The sequence below is a fragment of the Molossus molossus genome, unplaced genomic scaffold (genome assembly GCF_014108415.1).
Source record: "Molossus molossus isolate mMolMol1 unplaced genomic scaffold, mMolMol1.p scaffold_m16_p_13, whole genome shotgun sequence".
In the NCBI taxonomy this organism is placed as follows: domain Eukaryota; kingdom Metazoa; phylum Chordata; class Mammalia; order Chiroptera; family Molossidae; genus Molossus; species Molossus molossus.
Window position 1 is genome coordinate 26822415 of NW_023425348.1, and position 16891 is coordinate 26839305.

A 16891-nucleotide genomic window follows, 5' to 3' on the forward strand; every position below is an offset into this window, starting at 1 on the left:
TGGAAAGACGCTGCCCGGGGAGGTGTCGGAGGCAAGCTCGGGCCTGAGTGGGACTTACAGCCCAGGCCGGGAGACAGCAGGCTTGCTTCCCACCTCCTAAGGGTGTGACTGAGTGGGAGTGAGACAGCAATCTTTAGGCAGCCCGTTGTTTCTGGCTCTCATTTTTTTCCTCTCCAATGAAGGCAGCCCGGGCCCTCTGAGCCAAGCCTGGTCTTGACTCGGGGGAGCTCCAGACCATTCCAGTGGAAGCTGGGCACCAACATGCTGGGGCACATTCTGTCTGTGCACATGTTTATCATCAAACCCACTGCTCCCAGCTGCTTACCACCAGCCTCAAAAACACAGAGTTGCTGACTGCTCTGAAACCCTGACCCGCAGAGAGAACAGGCTTTCCCTGAGAGATCAGTATAAACAGTGAGCACTAAATGTCCAGGCAGGAGCACTACTGCCATACAGAACCAAACAGCGCTGCTCCTGTCATCAGGCAGGGCTTAACTTCCACCCTTCCTCTTTACCAAGCCCTTGACTGTCCAGGGCACAGCCAGGCACTTAGCCTTCCGCCACACACGCCTCCTTGCCTGCAGAAGGGAAACTCCGGTGCCCTGTGGCTCTGCTGCCTTAAACGCCTATGACCTTGGTCCTCCTCTGTCGTCTGTTCTACCTGCAGCATTTCAAGTGCTGACACACGGGTCATCATGAAATCACTGCCTGGAATGTTCACTCCTGCTGGCTTGTTTTCCTATTGACTCTGGCTCTTCACATAAAGCCCTAAGGAGGAAGGCTGCCATACATTCTAATATTCCCACGATAACTACACGGGCTGGAACTACACGAGCATAGAGACAATGCACAGTAACTCTACCCTCAGCGTTGAGACAATGCTGCTTTTGCAGAGACCAGCTAATGAAACAGCACGACAGTCACAGGGCTCCTGAGAGCCCCAGATTTAAAGGCAAACCTGTCTCTCGAAACTCACTGCCCCATGCTCCTCTCAGTGTTCCCTCTTCCGCACTGTCCACCTGGGGAAATGCTTCTTGGCCTCTGAGTCTCAGGTCCAGGACCACCTCCGCGGTAGCTACTGTAGCCCCCGAAGTTCTACTGCAGGCATCAGCATCGGGAGCTCTCCCCTTCCGGGCTGTAAGCTCCTCCAGCGGGCACCATGCCATGTTTATTTTTTGTGTCCTTAGAGCCTTGCACAGCATCAGGCATAAAAAGGGATCTAGTTAACCATTGGCAAGTGGGCCAGTGAATCAAACCCCATGAGCAGGTAAAGAATTCCGTCCCTTCGAAAGAACCCCTCCCTCCCCTTCCCTTGGGAAGTCACATACCTTGTGGAGCTTGTCGGCATTGTCGTAGTAACCCTGCAGTTCCTGGTGAAGCACGCGGTTCTCCTCGGTTAGTATCTCCACCATCTGCTGGGCTCGCTCCACAATCGCAAACGCATCTGGACCGAGCTGCTGGCTGGGGGAGGCGGCGGGCGGGGGCTGGGGAGCGGCCAGGGTCACTGGCAGTGGAAGCGGCAAGGAGGTGGGGTGCAGAGGCCCGCTGACGGAGGAGTTCTGGGAGGACATCGGGCTGTGCTGCTGCACTGTTGACGGGAAAGGAAGTTGGCATGGGCGGCTGCAAGGGAACAGGAGACCAGGAATTAGACCCCAGGGAAACGGCGGAGGAGGAAGAAAGGCCCAATATACGCACCGTGGACTTCCACGACCAGAGGTCATCGATGAACTTTCCAGTGCGGGCTGAGGACACACAGCAGGTTCAGTCCTCATTCCACAGACATTTACTGCCCCCCTCGGAATCAGCACTGTTCTGGTCATGGGGTACAGTGAACAAGACAGAGAAGGCCCCTGTCCTCATGAGGCTTACATTCTTAGGGAGCGAGACGGGCAAGCCGTCAGACAATAAACAAAGCCGGGTATCGAGAAGTAAGGCGTCCTCTCCGAAAACAGAGCAGTGACGTGACCGTAAACGAACAGTGGCTGGTTCACACTGAGAGGTCAAGGAAGGAGCCTGTGCTTGAGTTGAGTCTGAATGTCAGACGAGTGGTTGGGGAGGGAGGAGAGAAGTGGGGAAAGGCGTCTTCCAGGTAGGGGGATCGGCCAGTGCTCGGGCTAAAGCAGGACTTAGCGTGGGCAAGACCGAGCAGGGGAAAGCAATCGGGTACATGCACACCAGCAAAAGCGGTGACAGCAAGACCAGAGGAATGGACAAGGGTCTTTGCAAGCCGAGGCCAGCCCTTCCCTTAGGGTGTAAGCCAAGGCCGGAGGAGAAGCCGCCTTCACCCCGACTTCTGTACAGATGGTGCACTCGGTGGCATAAATGGACAAAAGGTGACACTGAGGACGCCCAGGTGTGGTCTAGGTGGGAACCGACGAAGGCTCACGGGGCAGGAGCAGAAGAGAAATATGGATGGATTTGGGATATGTTCGATATATAGATCATGGGTGGGGGAAAGACAGTGAGGAAAATTAAAAAAAGAAAAAAAAACGACTCCTAGATTTTGGGCTCCACATAAGTGGATGGGGTGCCACTGAATGAAATGGTGAAGTCCGGGAGAAGGAACTAATTTTTGGTGTTTTATGTGCTGGGTGAGGCGGTGTGGAAATCAAGTCTAGTTTTAGCCATGTGAAAAGAACACAGAGAGGTGTCCCTTGATTGTTCAAATCCCAGGTCTAGCTCCTACATTTAAATCATGAATTTCCACCTCCTGTCTCCACTCCCTAACAACCCCCTCCTCATTCCTGCTAACCTGTTTCATAAGAACCAGTGTATTTTCTTTTAGCCTCAGCTGAGGCCGTGTAACAACCTGTACAGGTGTAAACATTTAGCAAAGACAGTCTCAATACCTCGCGCCCCAATCCCAGCTGTCTCTCTTCTGCAGGGTCTTGAGAAAACAAGATTTCTTGTTGACCCTTCAACCTTTAGGTCTCAGTCTGGGAACAGGGGTACTAAGAATTATCAGCAACCCCCAAATCATCAACATTGTCTCAGAGGGCTGAGTCCTCTGGAGATCCAGCTCCTTCCAATCAGTAACAGTTTTCCTGTGTCCCCTGCGGGCACTTGTGGCCATCCATAGGCGAAGCTCTCAGGGCTCCCCCATTTTCCCCAGGGGTCACCTGGCCTTGTATTTTCAAGGATACTTGCTAGAATGTTTTGGACCCTGTCAGCCTCCGAATCTCTCATTTCAAGCAGTTCTTGTGGTCAGGATTCCTCTGAATGCTGACTCCTGGCAGCTAAATGTCAAATTCTGGAGACAATTTGACAAGGGTCGCCCTAGCCCTCCCTACGTGGACACACAGACATTCACAGAGGTGACCACAGAATAAACCCGGCAGACCCTAACAGAGTAACCGACCAAAGGCCTTGCTTTGGTAGTGAACTAACAGCAGAGGCTCCACCTGGGTTGGGGAGACATCTGCCGACCAGATTTCCTCGTGCCTTCAATCCAGGAGCGCTTCCCCTCCAGCGAAAAGGGCTGGGATCTAAGTTCCCCAAGGCAGGGTGACCCATGGAGCTCAGTGTGATCCTTGACTCTACGTGAGCTTCACCTTCCGGTCATCCTCAGGTTTCAGAAAGGAATGCTGCCACCGGGGAGATGTAACCCACCCCTCGCCCTCGCTCTCCACACGCTTACAGGGACCTGCCATCTCTTTTTTTTTTATTATTATTTTTTTTATCCTCACCCGAGGACATTTTTTGTTCAGGTACAGTGGGAGGAAGAGAGAGAGAGAGAGAGAGAGAGAGAGAGAGAGAGAGAGAGAGAGAGAGAAACATCGATGTGAAAGGGACACATCGAGTGGCTGCCACCCGCACGACCGACCAGGGCCGGGGACAAACTGCAACCAAGGTACACGCCCTTAGCGGGAACCGAACCCGGGTCTCTCGGGACCGCAGGCCGACGCTCCAACCGCTGAGCCAAACCGGCCAGGGCGGGACCTGCCATCTCTTTAGAAATAAAACGTCTGTGCACGTTGAAGGATCGGGGCCCTTCCACACTGAAGTGTGTGTGGCGTGTGTCAGCCCGTGTGTACGAGGAGGTCTGTGTGTAAGGTCCAACTCTATTCCAAGCGCGAAATGCCCCCGAGAGCCATTTCACCCCAGATCCCAGGTTCTCCTATCAGGCATGAACCCACAAAAACCACAGATCTGTTACTGAATAAGTGCATTCCCGAAGGCTGGCTAAATCCTACCGTGCATTTGTCATGGAAAGAGGTTACCTTGGCAAAAGGCAAAATAACCACAAACTACACTGCCTCGTTCAAAGGCAGACACCCATTCCCACCTCTTAGGTGTTCCCTTCACACTGCGTCCAACGCGAGGGATAAACGGGGTGGTCTCCTGGGAGCCGAGGGCCCTCATGAGCCCACAGTCCTGTTTTCTGAAGCACCAGCGCTGCCCTCTGACCCACGCAGCTTCAATAAATTCAGCCTTTACTGAACCCTGGGATCTGGAACTCACTGATGGTCACTGATGGGCTTATCCTCTCAGTTATCTTTCTCTTATATGACAAAAAGGAAGTGCTTTGTTAATGCCGGCCTAAGTCATCCGTGAGTGGCAATGCAGAAACAGGCTGCTGCCAAGCTTAAGGGGCAGGAAAGAACAGGCTTTTCCAAACTGGGAAGTCTTCTATGAAACAGAGCACCCTGCCTCACAGATAGCTCGGTTAACATTCGGTCAAGTCCACATTACAATGGATGTTGGGCAGGCAAGAGAGCCAGCCCCTGTTCCGTGGCCCCACTACTCAGCCAAGCTTTGGGCTTAGAGTAAATGAGAGGGAAAGAGTGTTGGGAAAGAATAGAAAAATTTCGCACAAGATCATTCCAGTGCTATGAAACAACCTGCCCCCAGAGAGTACGCTATTGATCAGTCACCACTGGAGTATTTCATAGTAACGGGGACACAGAGAAATGGGGGAAAGGGGATGGAACCATCATTTATTGGGAAACTACCTGCAAACGGAATTCCACGCTATCATTGTCTATTCGTGGGCCTATTTCCCCTGTTAGACTGTGAAGTCAGAGAGCTAGCTTATCTGATATCATGTGTCTCAGTTTCCCGGGGCTATTTGCCATTTAATTCATCGTTACAGGACTGAAGGAGTTAATATGTATAAAGCCAGGCATAAAGTAAACACTGGACAAATGTTAGCTATTAATCACCATTACTACATTATCGTTTGTGTCCCACAGCCCCAGTACAGGGCCTAGCGCTGAGTGTGGCGCTCATGAGAAGTTCAAGAAACGCTGTCTGTTATGGCTAACACTTCCTGGGCACTTACGACAGTCCAGCCCGTGTGGCATGCACTGCTGCACGCATCGTCTCATACGGACCTAATCGACTGCCTCACAAAATGTTCAGATGAGAAAAACAAGGCACAGGATGGTAACTTGCGAAATACGTACGTGTAACAGAGATACTAGGAACATAAAGGAGATCCCAGCCCGGTTTGATTCCAGGTCCCCCCATGCAGCTCACCATTTCCTTGTACTGGTGAAAGCAGAGAGCAGGCAGCCCCTTTGGTCCTCTGTGCCTGGGTTCCTGTGGCCCAGTCTGAGCCTCCACCATGCCCATGATTCACACCCTAATACCTGAGGCTGCAGCAGCCTCAGGGAAATATGAAGATGGAAACCTGCTGAGTTGTTCCCTTTGCTGCTTCTATTCAACGTTATTATATTCACAGGTTAAGGTCTTCTCTACAGAGAACATTCAACCGACATTTATTGAGGGTCTGTGTTATCTGCCGGGCACCACATTTCATCACCTTGCTTAATCCTTATAAAAACGGAGGCAGGTAGCCCTGGCCAGTGTGGCTCTGTTGGTTGGAGCATCATCCCACACACCAAAAGGTGGTGGGTTCAATTCCTGGTCAAGGCATGTGTGGGAGGCCACCCATGGATGTTGCTCTCTCATTGGGATGTTTTTCTTTCTCTCTTTCTCTCTCTTCTCCCCACTTTTTCTAAAATCACTTTAAAAAACAAAAACAAAACTGAGGCAGGTACCACCAACACATTCTGCTCCTTTTCTCGAGGAATGCAGTGAGCCTGGGAACACCAAAGAAAGTGACCTTTTTCCATCTGCCATCAAACTGGCCAGTTATTTAAATACACGTGAGCAGGACTGAAAAAGCCTCTTCTCCCCAAACCCACAGTGATGTATTAAAAACAAGAATCACAGCATTTAAAGAACCACACCTAAGAGACAAATAGGGTCATACGGAGAAGCCCTGTAGGCTGGTCCCCACCGTCAGTGACTTGGACCATGCTGCACACACCAGCCCCAGCATGTGCACCCATTTCTCTCCTCCAGACTCACAGCCTTGCTGCTCCACACCCCTGGCACTCTCCCACCACCGGCCTTATTCTCGAGTTTTTATTTAAATGTAATACTTAATTTTTCAAAGATGTGTGTCTTTTCTCCCTGTTTACGAGGATAGAAAATTATGACTTACACTAAGTTGATGCCCATTAAATTGTTGTCAGTTGATTTGGTTCCAAGCCCAAGAGCAAGTCAGGAAACTATATATGCTTGGTGCACTTCCAAAGAATGGCTAAACCTTCCACATTGTATCATTAAGAAAGAGACTTCTGCTATTTAGAATCTCAAACCATGACAGTTGCCAATATGATAATACGGCTCCTGCCACTGCCCTTCTTCTCATATATTTGGTGTCACAAAATGCAGCCCCAAACCAGAGTGATTATGTTACTTAGATATAGGGAAACAAGGTCATCATGACAGCTAATCAGCAGTCCATGTGCTCCTGCTCCTGTCTGCATACAACAAGCCTTCACACACAAGCTTATTTAAACTTATGTACGTACATTATACCTGTATGTAAATGTTCCGTGCATAACACTACATCCACTGCACTATTTAATTCTCACAAGCTTGGGCACACACTGCTCTCATGTCATATATTATTGTCCTATTTTTAAAAATATGTTTTTATTGATTTTTTGGAGAGACAGGAAGGGAGAAGGAGAGAGAGAAACATCGATTGGCTGCCTCCTGCATACCCCTTCCTGGGAGGGGACCCCCAAACTGGAGCATGTGCCCTAACAGGGAATCGAACCAGCGACCTCTAGGCATATGGGATGACACTCAACCCACTGAGCCACATGGAGCAGAGCTATTGCCCTATTTTAAAAGTATGAAACTAAGGCTCAGGAGATTCACAAACCAGTGGTCCCACAGTCTTTACAAAGCAAAAACATGGGCTTTTACTAGGGGTTTTGAACCCACACTTCACCACACCAGGGCTTTCTCCCCACGTCGGTACAGGCCAGCACTGTTCCTTAATATGGGGCCTCTTTTTTTCTGGTTCTGCTTCTTTCTAGCCATGTAACCACATTAGCATCTGCCTCACAGAGCTGTAAGCACTAAATGAGGCGATGCACATAAAGCATGGCACACAGTGTCTATCTTTAGGAAAGGATTTCATAACCGTTAGCCTCTGTTGTCTTAGCACACATTGCTAATGGGTATCAGGAAAAAGGCAAGAAACACCGCCCTTGGTTATCCCTTCCTCTGCAGACACTGTGTGGAGGGATCACAGTCTCAAACCCTAGAGCCTCGCCAAGGAAGCACAGCCTCCTTGAGCACCTGAGACTCTTCCACTCACAGCGTCCTCTCGCAATGCAATGCAGAGCCAGGGCGCAGCTGAAGGTGACGTCTGTACTCTCTCGTCCTTCTAGGCCTATGCTATCCAAACAGTAGCCGTGAGCCACAAGCAGCCACCAAACACCCGAAATGTGGCTAGTCTGTCGAGATGTGCAGGAAGTGTAAAATACACATCAATATGTAAATACATAGTACAAATGTAAAGTATCTAATTAATAGTTTTTTTATGTTTATTGCCTATTGAAGTGATAATATCTTGGATATACTGGGTTAAATACAACATGTTTTTAAAAATGTTTTTATTTATTTATTTTTTCTTTATTAATTTTAAAGAGAGAGGGAGGAGAGAGAGAGAAACATCAATAGAGAACACTGATTGGCCGCCTCTTGCATGCCCCCCACTGGGGATTTGGCCCACAACCTGGGCATGTGCCCTGACCGGGAATCGAACCGGCGACCTCCTGATGCTTGGGATTGATGCTCAACCACTGAGCTACACCAGCCAGGCAAAAATGTTTTTAAATGAGTTAACTAAAGTGTTTTAAAATTAATTTCACCTGTTTCTTTTAACTTTTTTAAAATGTGTCTGCTAGAACATTTTTAATTAGCCATGTGGCTCACATTTATTTCTTTTAGACAGCACTGTTCTAGACCATACTCTCCGTGTACCAAAGGCCGCATCTGCAGGACAATCCCAGAATTCAGTGAGCAGCAGAGCAATTCACGCAAACACACCAGCAGTCCCCCGCCATTGCTCCCAGATCCCCACGCATCAGTGGTGATCAGTACTATTAAACTAGATGTTTATCTACAATTAGGTCATCACACTAACATTTGATAAATATGGCTTGAGCGATTGACAAATTTTTCAAGACATGACAGGAAAAGAAATATCAATGAATAAACAAATGAAGGATGTGATCCAGTAATTTGAAAGAAGAAATGCAAGCAGCTAAATACATTTTCCAAAGGAAAATTATTAACAGAGAAATAAAACCAAAACAACTTTGTTCAGTTTACCAACATGACCAATTCAGTTCAACAAGCTTTTGCTGAACCCCTAGACAAAGGTTTCTTTTTAAATTCTCAGGATATGGTACATATTAGGATTTCACCTGTGTAAAAAGTAATGCATAGAAAAATGCCTAGAAGAAACTACAGCAAGAGTTCAGAGTGACTATCTCCAGATGGTGGGAATACGGATTTCTTTTTGGTCTTTCATCCTTTTCTATTCTGTATGTAGTTTCTACAAGGAACATTTATGGCCATTTGAAAAAACATTTTATTATCCAAGTAATACATACATATTATAGAAAAAAATGAAAAGTAAAGATAAGCCAATAAAGCACTGCTATTATAATCAGAGAAAAGTAAACAAAGTGAAATAAAATAATTTTAAAATAAGATAAAATAATAAAAGGCTTCTTGGCTATGAAGAGGTTCAAATTTCAAGACTTTTCACTCTTGAGGTAACAATACCTCATATTGACATAGCGCTTTCCAATTTACAGTATCTCTTATACTTTTCCGAATCTCAAAGTAACATAATGAGAAGAGTATTTTAACAGTGGTTATCTTTGGATAATGGGACTGTAGGCAATTTCTATTTTTCTTCTTTTGCTTTTTTATGGGGGGGGGTAGAAATTATCTGTACTTCTAAATGTTTTTTTTATAATGAACAAGTTTTATTTATGTAAGAAAAAATCTATTCATTGTAAATATGTTTCTATAGAATATTTTTCTTGTGAGACAGAGAGGAAGGGAGAGATAGAAACATCAATGTGAGAAACATCCACTGGCTGCCTCCTGCACGCCCCCTACTGGGGATCGAGCCCTCAACCCAGGCATGTGCCCTGACCTGGAATCAAACTGGGACCTCTCAGTCAATGGGACAATCCACTGAGCAACAGTGGCTGGGCGAAAATCTACTCATTTTTAGGAAAAATCAGTTGCAGATAAGGAAATTGAGGCTCAGAGAACTTTTGCAATTTGTCACAAAGTGTAAGCCAAAACTCAAACCCCCTTGAATCTCATTTCCCCGAACCCACAGCTTCCCAGTTGGTTCCCTTTGGTTGTGCAGACACCGTAAGACAGACAAATGTTCACATTAAGGCTCGACTCCTGTGTAAACTACGCTCATAATTATTGCTATGCAGGATGGGTCTAGATAATCCTCTTGTTTGGAGAAGCCACTCATTTAATTCATTACAGCTGGAATTGTGTTAGGTTTCCTGAGAAAGTAACCTGAACTTGACCCGAGCCTTCTGAAATTCCCATACTGCAGAACTGCTTCTCAGGATAAACAGGGCATTTTACTTGGCTCGCCCAGCTATAATTCAGCTTAAAACTTGGAGAAACTCCTGAGTTCTAATGCTGGGATTCAAAACACATGTTTAGCTGGTGGAATTTAAACAAGGCTCCGTGGCCTCATTTTTGTTAAGGACAATGCACAGTGTTTAATCCAATAGCCGTCGGTCTGTCTGGCTTACCTTTTGGCCCCACACAGCGATTGATTTTCACAACTATATGAACTGCAAATCATAATTCACTTTGGAAACATACACGTACTCCAAAAACTCTCCTTCCTCCTCCAGCCATTTCTGACCCAAATAAGATGGGACCACCGAACATTCGTTCTTATGCTCCAGCACAACCCAAACCTCACGCCGCCAAGAGGGCAGCCGGCTCCCTATGCTCGTTCTCGTCTGAATCTACGTTCTGGCTGTGCTGTGGACTGACATGGGTTTCTTGGGGAGAGGCGTCCTCTCTGACTTGTCACATGTCCTCCTGGGCTCCAGCCCCCTTTTTCCCTTCCTCCTCCCTGGACTGTCATTTGGCATGTTCCCAAGAGAATGTTAGTAACTTTGATGCCATCTTAAAGTAACCAAACCAGGAGCTTTTCTTGGGGGAAATGCACAGTGCATTTTTATAAAGAAAAATATGAGTGATCTGGGGGATTGGTCGCACCACAGGTTCCCCCCACTGATGCAGGAAACTGCGAGCCCCTGCAGGGATGGGAAGGACGCTGGAGGAGCCCACGGCGGGCGATGAAGTGAACTGAGCAAGAGCACACTGCGGAAGGAAGCCCATGCACCTCTGCCTCTGACATCACCTCATAAGATGTTTTTGTTTTTTAATCAGCTTAGGGCAGAAGGGCATTTCATGCTTTTAAAAGTATCCATCTACACGCTAGAAATCAAATTCATATGCTCATGCGTGAATACAATATTAATAATAAACAGTTACCACTCTTCTCTCTGCCTCCAGCCAGTGAGCAAATCAAACCCCCAATGCTGAACGGGCAAGATTCAGCCCAGATACAGGGCAAAAAGGCAACGGAGAAGCTCAAAGAGGGGAAAAATGCTCTTTTTACCAACAGGATTGACTTTCCCTAAACTCACACTGCCTGAAACATAAAAATTAATAATTCAAATAGTGCGTATCTTCCATAATTAAAAGAGACTAAGGCAAAAACAGTCTGAGGCAAGAAGCAATACTCTCCCAAGTCCCTACTTCCAAATGAAAGCAAACCCAAGACAGACTGAAGCTCACAACCTGGAGCCACCAGCAAGGCTGAGCTGGTGCCACAGCCTCCAGGAAGTCTGGAGAGAAAGGCGGTATGGAGGACTCTCCTCCTAGAGTCTGGGATGCTTCACCAGTACTCTGGTCCTCCTGAAAACACCAGAGGTGGGCAGAGCACAGGCAGAACATCAGGTGCGATACATAAACCTGATTAGAGATTCACCAGATGATGCCACCAAGTAAAAATGTCCATCTGCGTCCACTGCGACATACAGGAGACACACGAGCAACGGTGTAAACACATGGGAGGCCGGTGTGACACACATCCGGGCTGCACCCTGGCTCCTGCACGTCCCCTGGTGCCCGGGACTAGGTTACGATAATCTCTCTCCCTAAGCCTAAGGTTTATCATCTGTAAAAATAGGGATATTAACAGTATGTGAAGATTAAGGATAGCCCACACAAAGTGCCTGGCACACTGCAGGCACTGGAAGGTGCGGTCCTCCTGCGAACACCACCTGTGCTCCATCGTCACCTGCAAAGGGCGGAAATGGGATTCTAGAAACTGGAAAGGCAGAACAAGTCTCAGAGAACAGTTTTAATTTACTCCGAATCCATCACATGTACATGAATCATACGAACACAAAATGTGAAGAACCAATTTTCAAGATAAAAAAATCTAACTACTAAAATATACCCTCCCCAAATTTAAGCTAGAGGATCACTGCAAATTAAAATAAGGAATTAATACTAATTAGAAAAGCGTTTCTAATTATGACCTAATGTTGGTCAAAGTACAGCGAAGCAGGTACTGTAATATTTTGACAAAGTTATCCAGCATCAGAAGTCTTTTATTAAATGTTCACTACTATTTGCTTAATAATTTCACTTCTAAATAGTGATTCAGAAAGAACAAAACCCAAAATATTTGTATGCATGACAAGTTCACAACATTATTTATTAAATGATGTAAATTATATACTTTATGAAATGCAGCAATAAAAGGATGGTTATGGAAACACTGTGTGAAAAATGATGTGATAAAATACTATCTAAAAAAAGCTAAGATACTAAACTCAATATAATCTAGGATTATAATGTGAAAAAGTTAATTTGTACAGGAAAAAGGTTAACAGTGGTCATATTAAGAAAGTAGGATATTTTAAGTAATTTTTTAGCATCTTCAGTTTCCACTTTGGAAATACAGGCAGATTTTTTGGGAAAATAAACATGCATTTGACTAATGTACTCCAAACTGCTTCGCTAAAGGTCAGGGGTCCACCAGCGCTCACTCATGCCCTCGCTTCCATTAACAGAACGGACGGCATAAGCCAAGTCACTGCGTCTTGGAAGTGCTGTTTTCACAAGAGGAGTCAGACTCTACATCCAAACGCTTGTCCTTTGTTTTTTAGGCACAATTCCCCGTAGAACAACCTGTCCCATTCTTACTCTGTCTTCATTTCTACCCATTTCCACCTTCGGGCTACAGGAAAAGGAAGACGGGCAGGAACAAACTGGAGCCCTTGCCCACGGCTGGCTCATGTTCCCGGGACATCCCCACCAGCTACCTCGGTCCCTCCGCCTCCACCAGCCTCACTAGCTCACAACAGAAGCCGAGGCAGTGCACGAGGCCTTCACTAGAGGCCTCTCCACGGCATTTCCCACGAAAGGAGCCTAAAGGTTTACAATCATCTCCCACGCATCTCCATCTTGAGCAGATCAGAGCAGGTGAGAATGAATGTTCACAACATACTGAGCCGGTGTCTGCAGCCCCAGGCAAGGAGATGGACTCTGATCTCACCCAGAGGCCTCCCCTCGTCCAGGAGTCTATGATGTACTGACCCACAGCCTGCAGCTTTCTAAACCATCACCATTAACGACAAACGGGTAACTCTTCAAGCACAAGAGAACATGTCAGGGAAACTGGAGAGTCCTGCTCATCTTTTAGGGCCAAGATAACTGATCCTCACTCACTGCTGAGTTTCAGATCCCACCGTTGGAGCTCAGGCAACAGCGAATGTGTCTGAAGCAGGACTGGTGTGGACGTAACTTTGTTTACCCTGTCAGCCCAGGGCTGCACCGCCTGAGCCGTGCTGGCGAGCCGGGGCCAGGCTCACAAAGGGGCCTTGTAGTTCTGGGGCCCAGCCTCAATGGCCCGTCTGTTACGTCTCCTGGGACATTTTGATGTCATGTCAATCCAGCTGCCAAGTCTGGCAACTGGCTCAAATCCCTCATACATTTCTTCTTCTCTCTGACGTCACAAATTTGAAACAAATGACACTTTCCATAAATAAAGGGGTAGATTTCCAAGAAGCTCTTCCCTCCTCCCTTTACTACACTCCCCACCTTATATCACACCTACTGCCAAGTGACAACAAGCAAGACAATCCAAGTCACGCACTGCCATTTAACAAACAGTAAAGCCAAAGGGAAGGAAGGAGTCTTCCCCGGGGGTATTTTCACCTTCTGCCAAGCTCTAGAGCAGTGGTTCTCACCCTTCCTAATGCCGTGACCCTTTAATACAGTTCCTCATGTTGTGATGACTCCCAACCATAAAATTATTTTCGTTGCTACTTCATAACTGTAATTTTGCTACTGTTATGTCCTAGGCGACCCCTGTGAAAGGGTCGTTCGACCCCCAAAAGGGTCGCGACCCACAGGTTGAGAACTGCTGCTCTAGAGATAGAATTAAACATTCAGGGAAAAATTTGAAAGATCACAAACAAACTGTGCTACCATTCCTTGGGATAAAACCCCAAGGACTATTTCAAACAACTGTGGCAAACCAATGTGGTACAAATACTGGAGATTCGAAGACTATTTTTTTTTCCTCTTCAAAGCTGATAGTTTTTTAGTTGAAATTTCTCCTTTGGCTTAAGGAACTGTAAAAGGGTAAGAACAGGAGCCCCTGGAGCCCCGTCCTGGATTCCCAGTGGGGTCAGACTATGCCCACTGTAGGAAGGAATCCTGCTGCCTGTCAGAAGTCTGAATGTTGGTACCCTGCTTCAAAGCTGGCATTCCCAACCTGGCAGGGGGCAATGTGTCAGCGGCTGGGCAGTGCGTGGGTGGCAGGCAGCTCTCCCTCTCTCTCTGCCAAGGCTCAGTCACTCCCTTTGCAGACAGACAACCAAGGTATGCCCTGCACACACCGCTGGGGTCACATGGAGAAGCCTCAGCACATTCGGTTTAGAGAAAGATAAATAAAGCCCTTTGTGAGAATGAAGACATACCCAATAAACAGGCAGTGACCACAGTCTTCTCTTCTCATGCTCCATGCTGTCCCCAAGCAAAGTTAGCAACAGCTAAATGATGGCAAATCCCCAATTTATCTCCTGAGAGCTCAATTTCCAGTTGCCTTATTCTTCAACTTCCATATCTAGGCAATCACTAAATCCTGTTAGTTCTACTTCCCTACCTCTCTTAGAATTTCATGCTCCCCTGTACCGTGGCCTCAAAGCTACGCCACCATCATCAATTCCCATCTGGACGACTGAAACTGTCCCTCAAGGTCCTCACGGCCTCCAGTCTCCCTTTCCTCCAATTCACCCTGACTGTCCATGAACTCAACCTTATATTAAACATCAACACAATCTCTACTTAAAAATAATTGTTTATGGATAAATTCTAAACTCCTTACTAGGACACTTCCATGTCCAAACACATCTTGTGCCACTTCTTACACACCCTGTCCCACCAGCTCCGCAGTACCGCAGTTCATTCCAGACAAAACCTCCTGAACGGTTTGTCTGAAGAAATGGCACTGGCCCTGCATAGCACATCCTGCAGCTTCGCCTCTACCCCACAACTCTTACTTATCCTTGAAGCCCCAGCTCCAATGCCACCTCCTCTGCGGAGGTCCCCCACGCCCTCCAGCTGTGAGTCACCGCGGCGCCCCCTGCACACGCCCGCCTAACCGCACGCTGCGCTGCCAGGATGTGTTCACATGCCCGTCTCCCCCGAGCAATGCTGCAAGGCCTGGAGAGCGAGGGCCACGTCTGCATCTCTGAACCCGGGACAGGGCTGCACAGCACAACACTCAGTGAGTGCTGCTGACTCCATCAACCGGTCAGAAGAGGAATCAGGGTGACGGAGGGAAAGGACTCGGACGAGCAGGATACTTGAGCCGAGCTCCAGCTGCCTCAGAGTGTGTACTGTGGACATTTATTAATCTCTCCAGGCTTTAGCTTGTCATCTGTTGAATAAAGGGATGGGATGATATAATTTCTACGGTCCCTTTAACTCCTCCATCCGAGCATTCAGACTACATTTTCCTTTAAAACCTACAATGAAGAAAGACTCTATAAAACCCTGCAGTAATATGTTCCAGGAGTTTGGATGCTGTCCACAGAGCCAGCCAGGAAAATTCCTGCTCTGTCTGGCCACCAGGCAGAGGTCCCAAGGACGGCCAACAACTGAGGCTCCTCCCTTAGACTCATAAATCCCCAACTGCCCTCTGTTCTGTTCCACTCTACCTATTTCGGCCAAAAAGCGGCTTATTAAATATTATGCATACGGAAAAAAACTAAAGACAAAGCCTAACGTGCCTTAAAAATAACAAATGCTAAAACCACGATTGCTGGATTTTGAAAAGCCGAGTGAAAGGTCTAGGCTGGATAATCACCTCGTGACCCCGTACTCTGGGGGTGGCTGGTACCTCAGGACGGCCACTTCTGTTCTCGCAGGCTGAGGAGCAGGGTAAGGCTTGACCATCTCATGGAGCATCCCAGGGTGCTGGTCGCTGTAGAAAAGTCCATGCTCCTGGGTCTTGCTGACTGGGGACATCATTTGCTTGGCCTTGAAGGGGTACTCGGGTGGAGGACCCCGGGGGTCCAGCACTTTACCTGCAGGCTGGGCGGGGGAGGGTCCCCCTCCTGCCTTGAACCCCTTGCCATTCCCTGAGCCAGGGAGGTGTTGCTTAACACCATTCCTCTCCAACGACAGCTGCATGATCCTCTCGCTGAGAGAGCGGACATGGCCCTGCTTAAGTTCTTTCAGCGCCTCGTCCTTATGCGCCTGCCCACTGTTGGCACGGTTCACCGTGGGCCTCCCCTCAGTCCGGGACTTCTGACTGGTGCCCCCAGCCATGTAGTAACCATGACCTACAGCCCCCTGCTGCTGCTGCTGCTGCTGCTGCTGCCCCCTGAAGAACTGCGACTGCGCTTTGGCCTCCTCGTAAGTAGGCAGCTCCTCGTTGTTCTGCTGAGGCTGCGTGGACCGGACCTGTTTCTCCATCACCGTATTGTCCACCTGGTGTTCTTGACCCTGCGGTTCCTGGCGTGCCGACTGGTAGACCATTTGTGGGTCTTCTTGAGCGAGGTTTTCCGTGGAAGAAAAGTTGTTTGTAGGGTGGGCTGGTCCTGCACTCCCTGTGGCCTGGTGCTGAATGGCCAGCAAGTTCATGTTCTCGGTCGGGGTGCCATACCGCAGTTGTTCCTGGATCAGCCGCTGTAATACTGTTCCAGCTGCCGCATCCTCGGAACCTCTCATTTCCACCTCTGAGATCCTCAGGAAGTTCGGGGCGTGGAAGTTACCAAGAGGATCCTCAACTACAAGACAAACATAGGAAAAAGAAGTCAGACTGCTCCACAGGAATACAGGTCTATAAGTATGTGGTAAATAATTACCATTCTAACCGCAGTCGCATGTACCAAGGTTTCAAATCCACCCCGTGTACCCTGCACTTTCTCATGGAAGTGTCTCCAGGACTCTCCTGTCCCTCGCCTCCTGCTCCCTCCTTCCACCCCTC

At 47.9% G+C, this 16891-nt stretch overlaps 1 protein-coding gene across 3 annotated transcripts in view; it reads right to left on the reverse strand.

Moving 5' to 3' along the window:
- The window catches only part of AMOTL1 (angiomotin like 1), a 160305-nt gene that overhangs the window by 51978 nt on the left and 91436 nt on the right, over nt 1–16891 (reverse strand). For all 3 annotated transcript variants that reach the window (XM_036258977.1, XM_036258978.1, XM_036258979.1), the window contains 2 exons: nt 15767–16691; nt 1329–1620 (listed from right to left, as the gene is read on the reverse strand). In XM_036258977.1, coding sequence (XP_036114870.1) covers nt 1329–1620; nt 15767–16691 — 1217 coding nt within the window. The remainder of the gene's footprint in view (nt 1–1328; nt 1621–15766; nt 16692–16891) is intronic.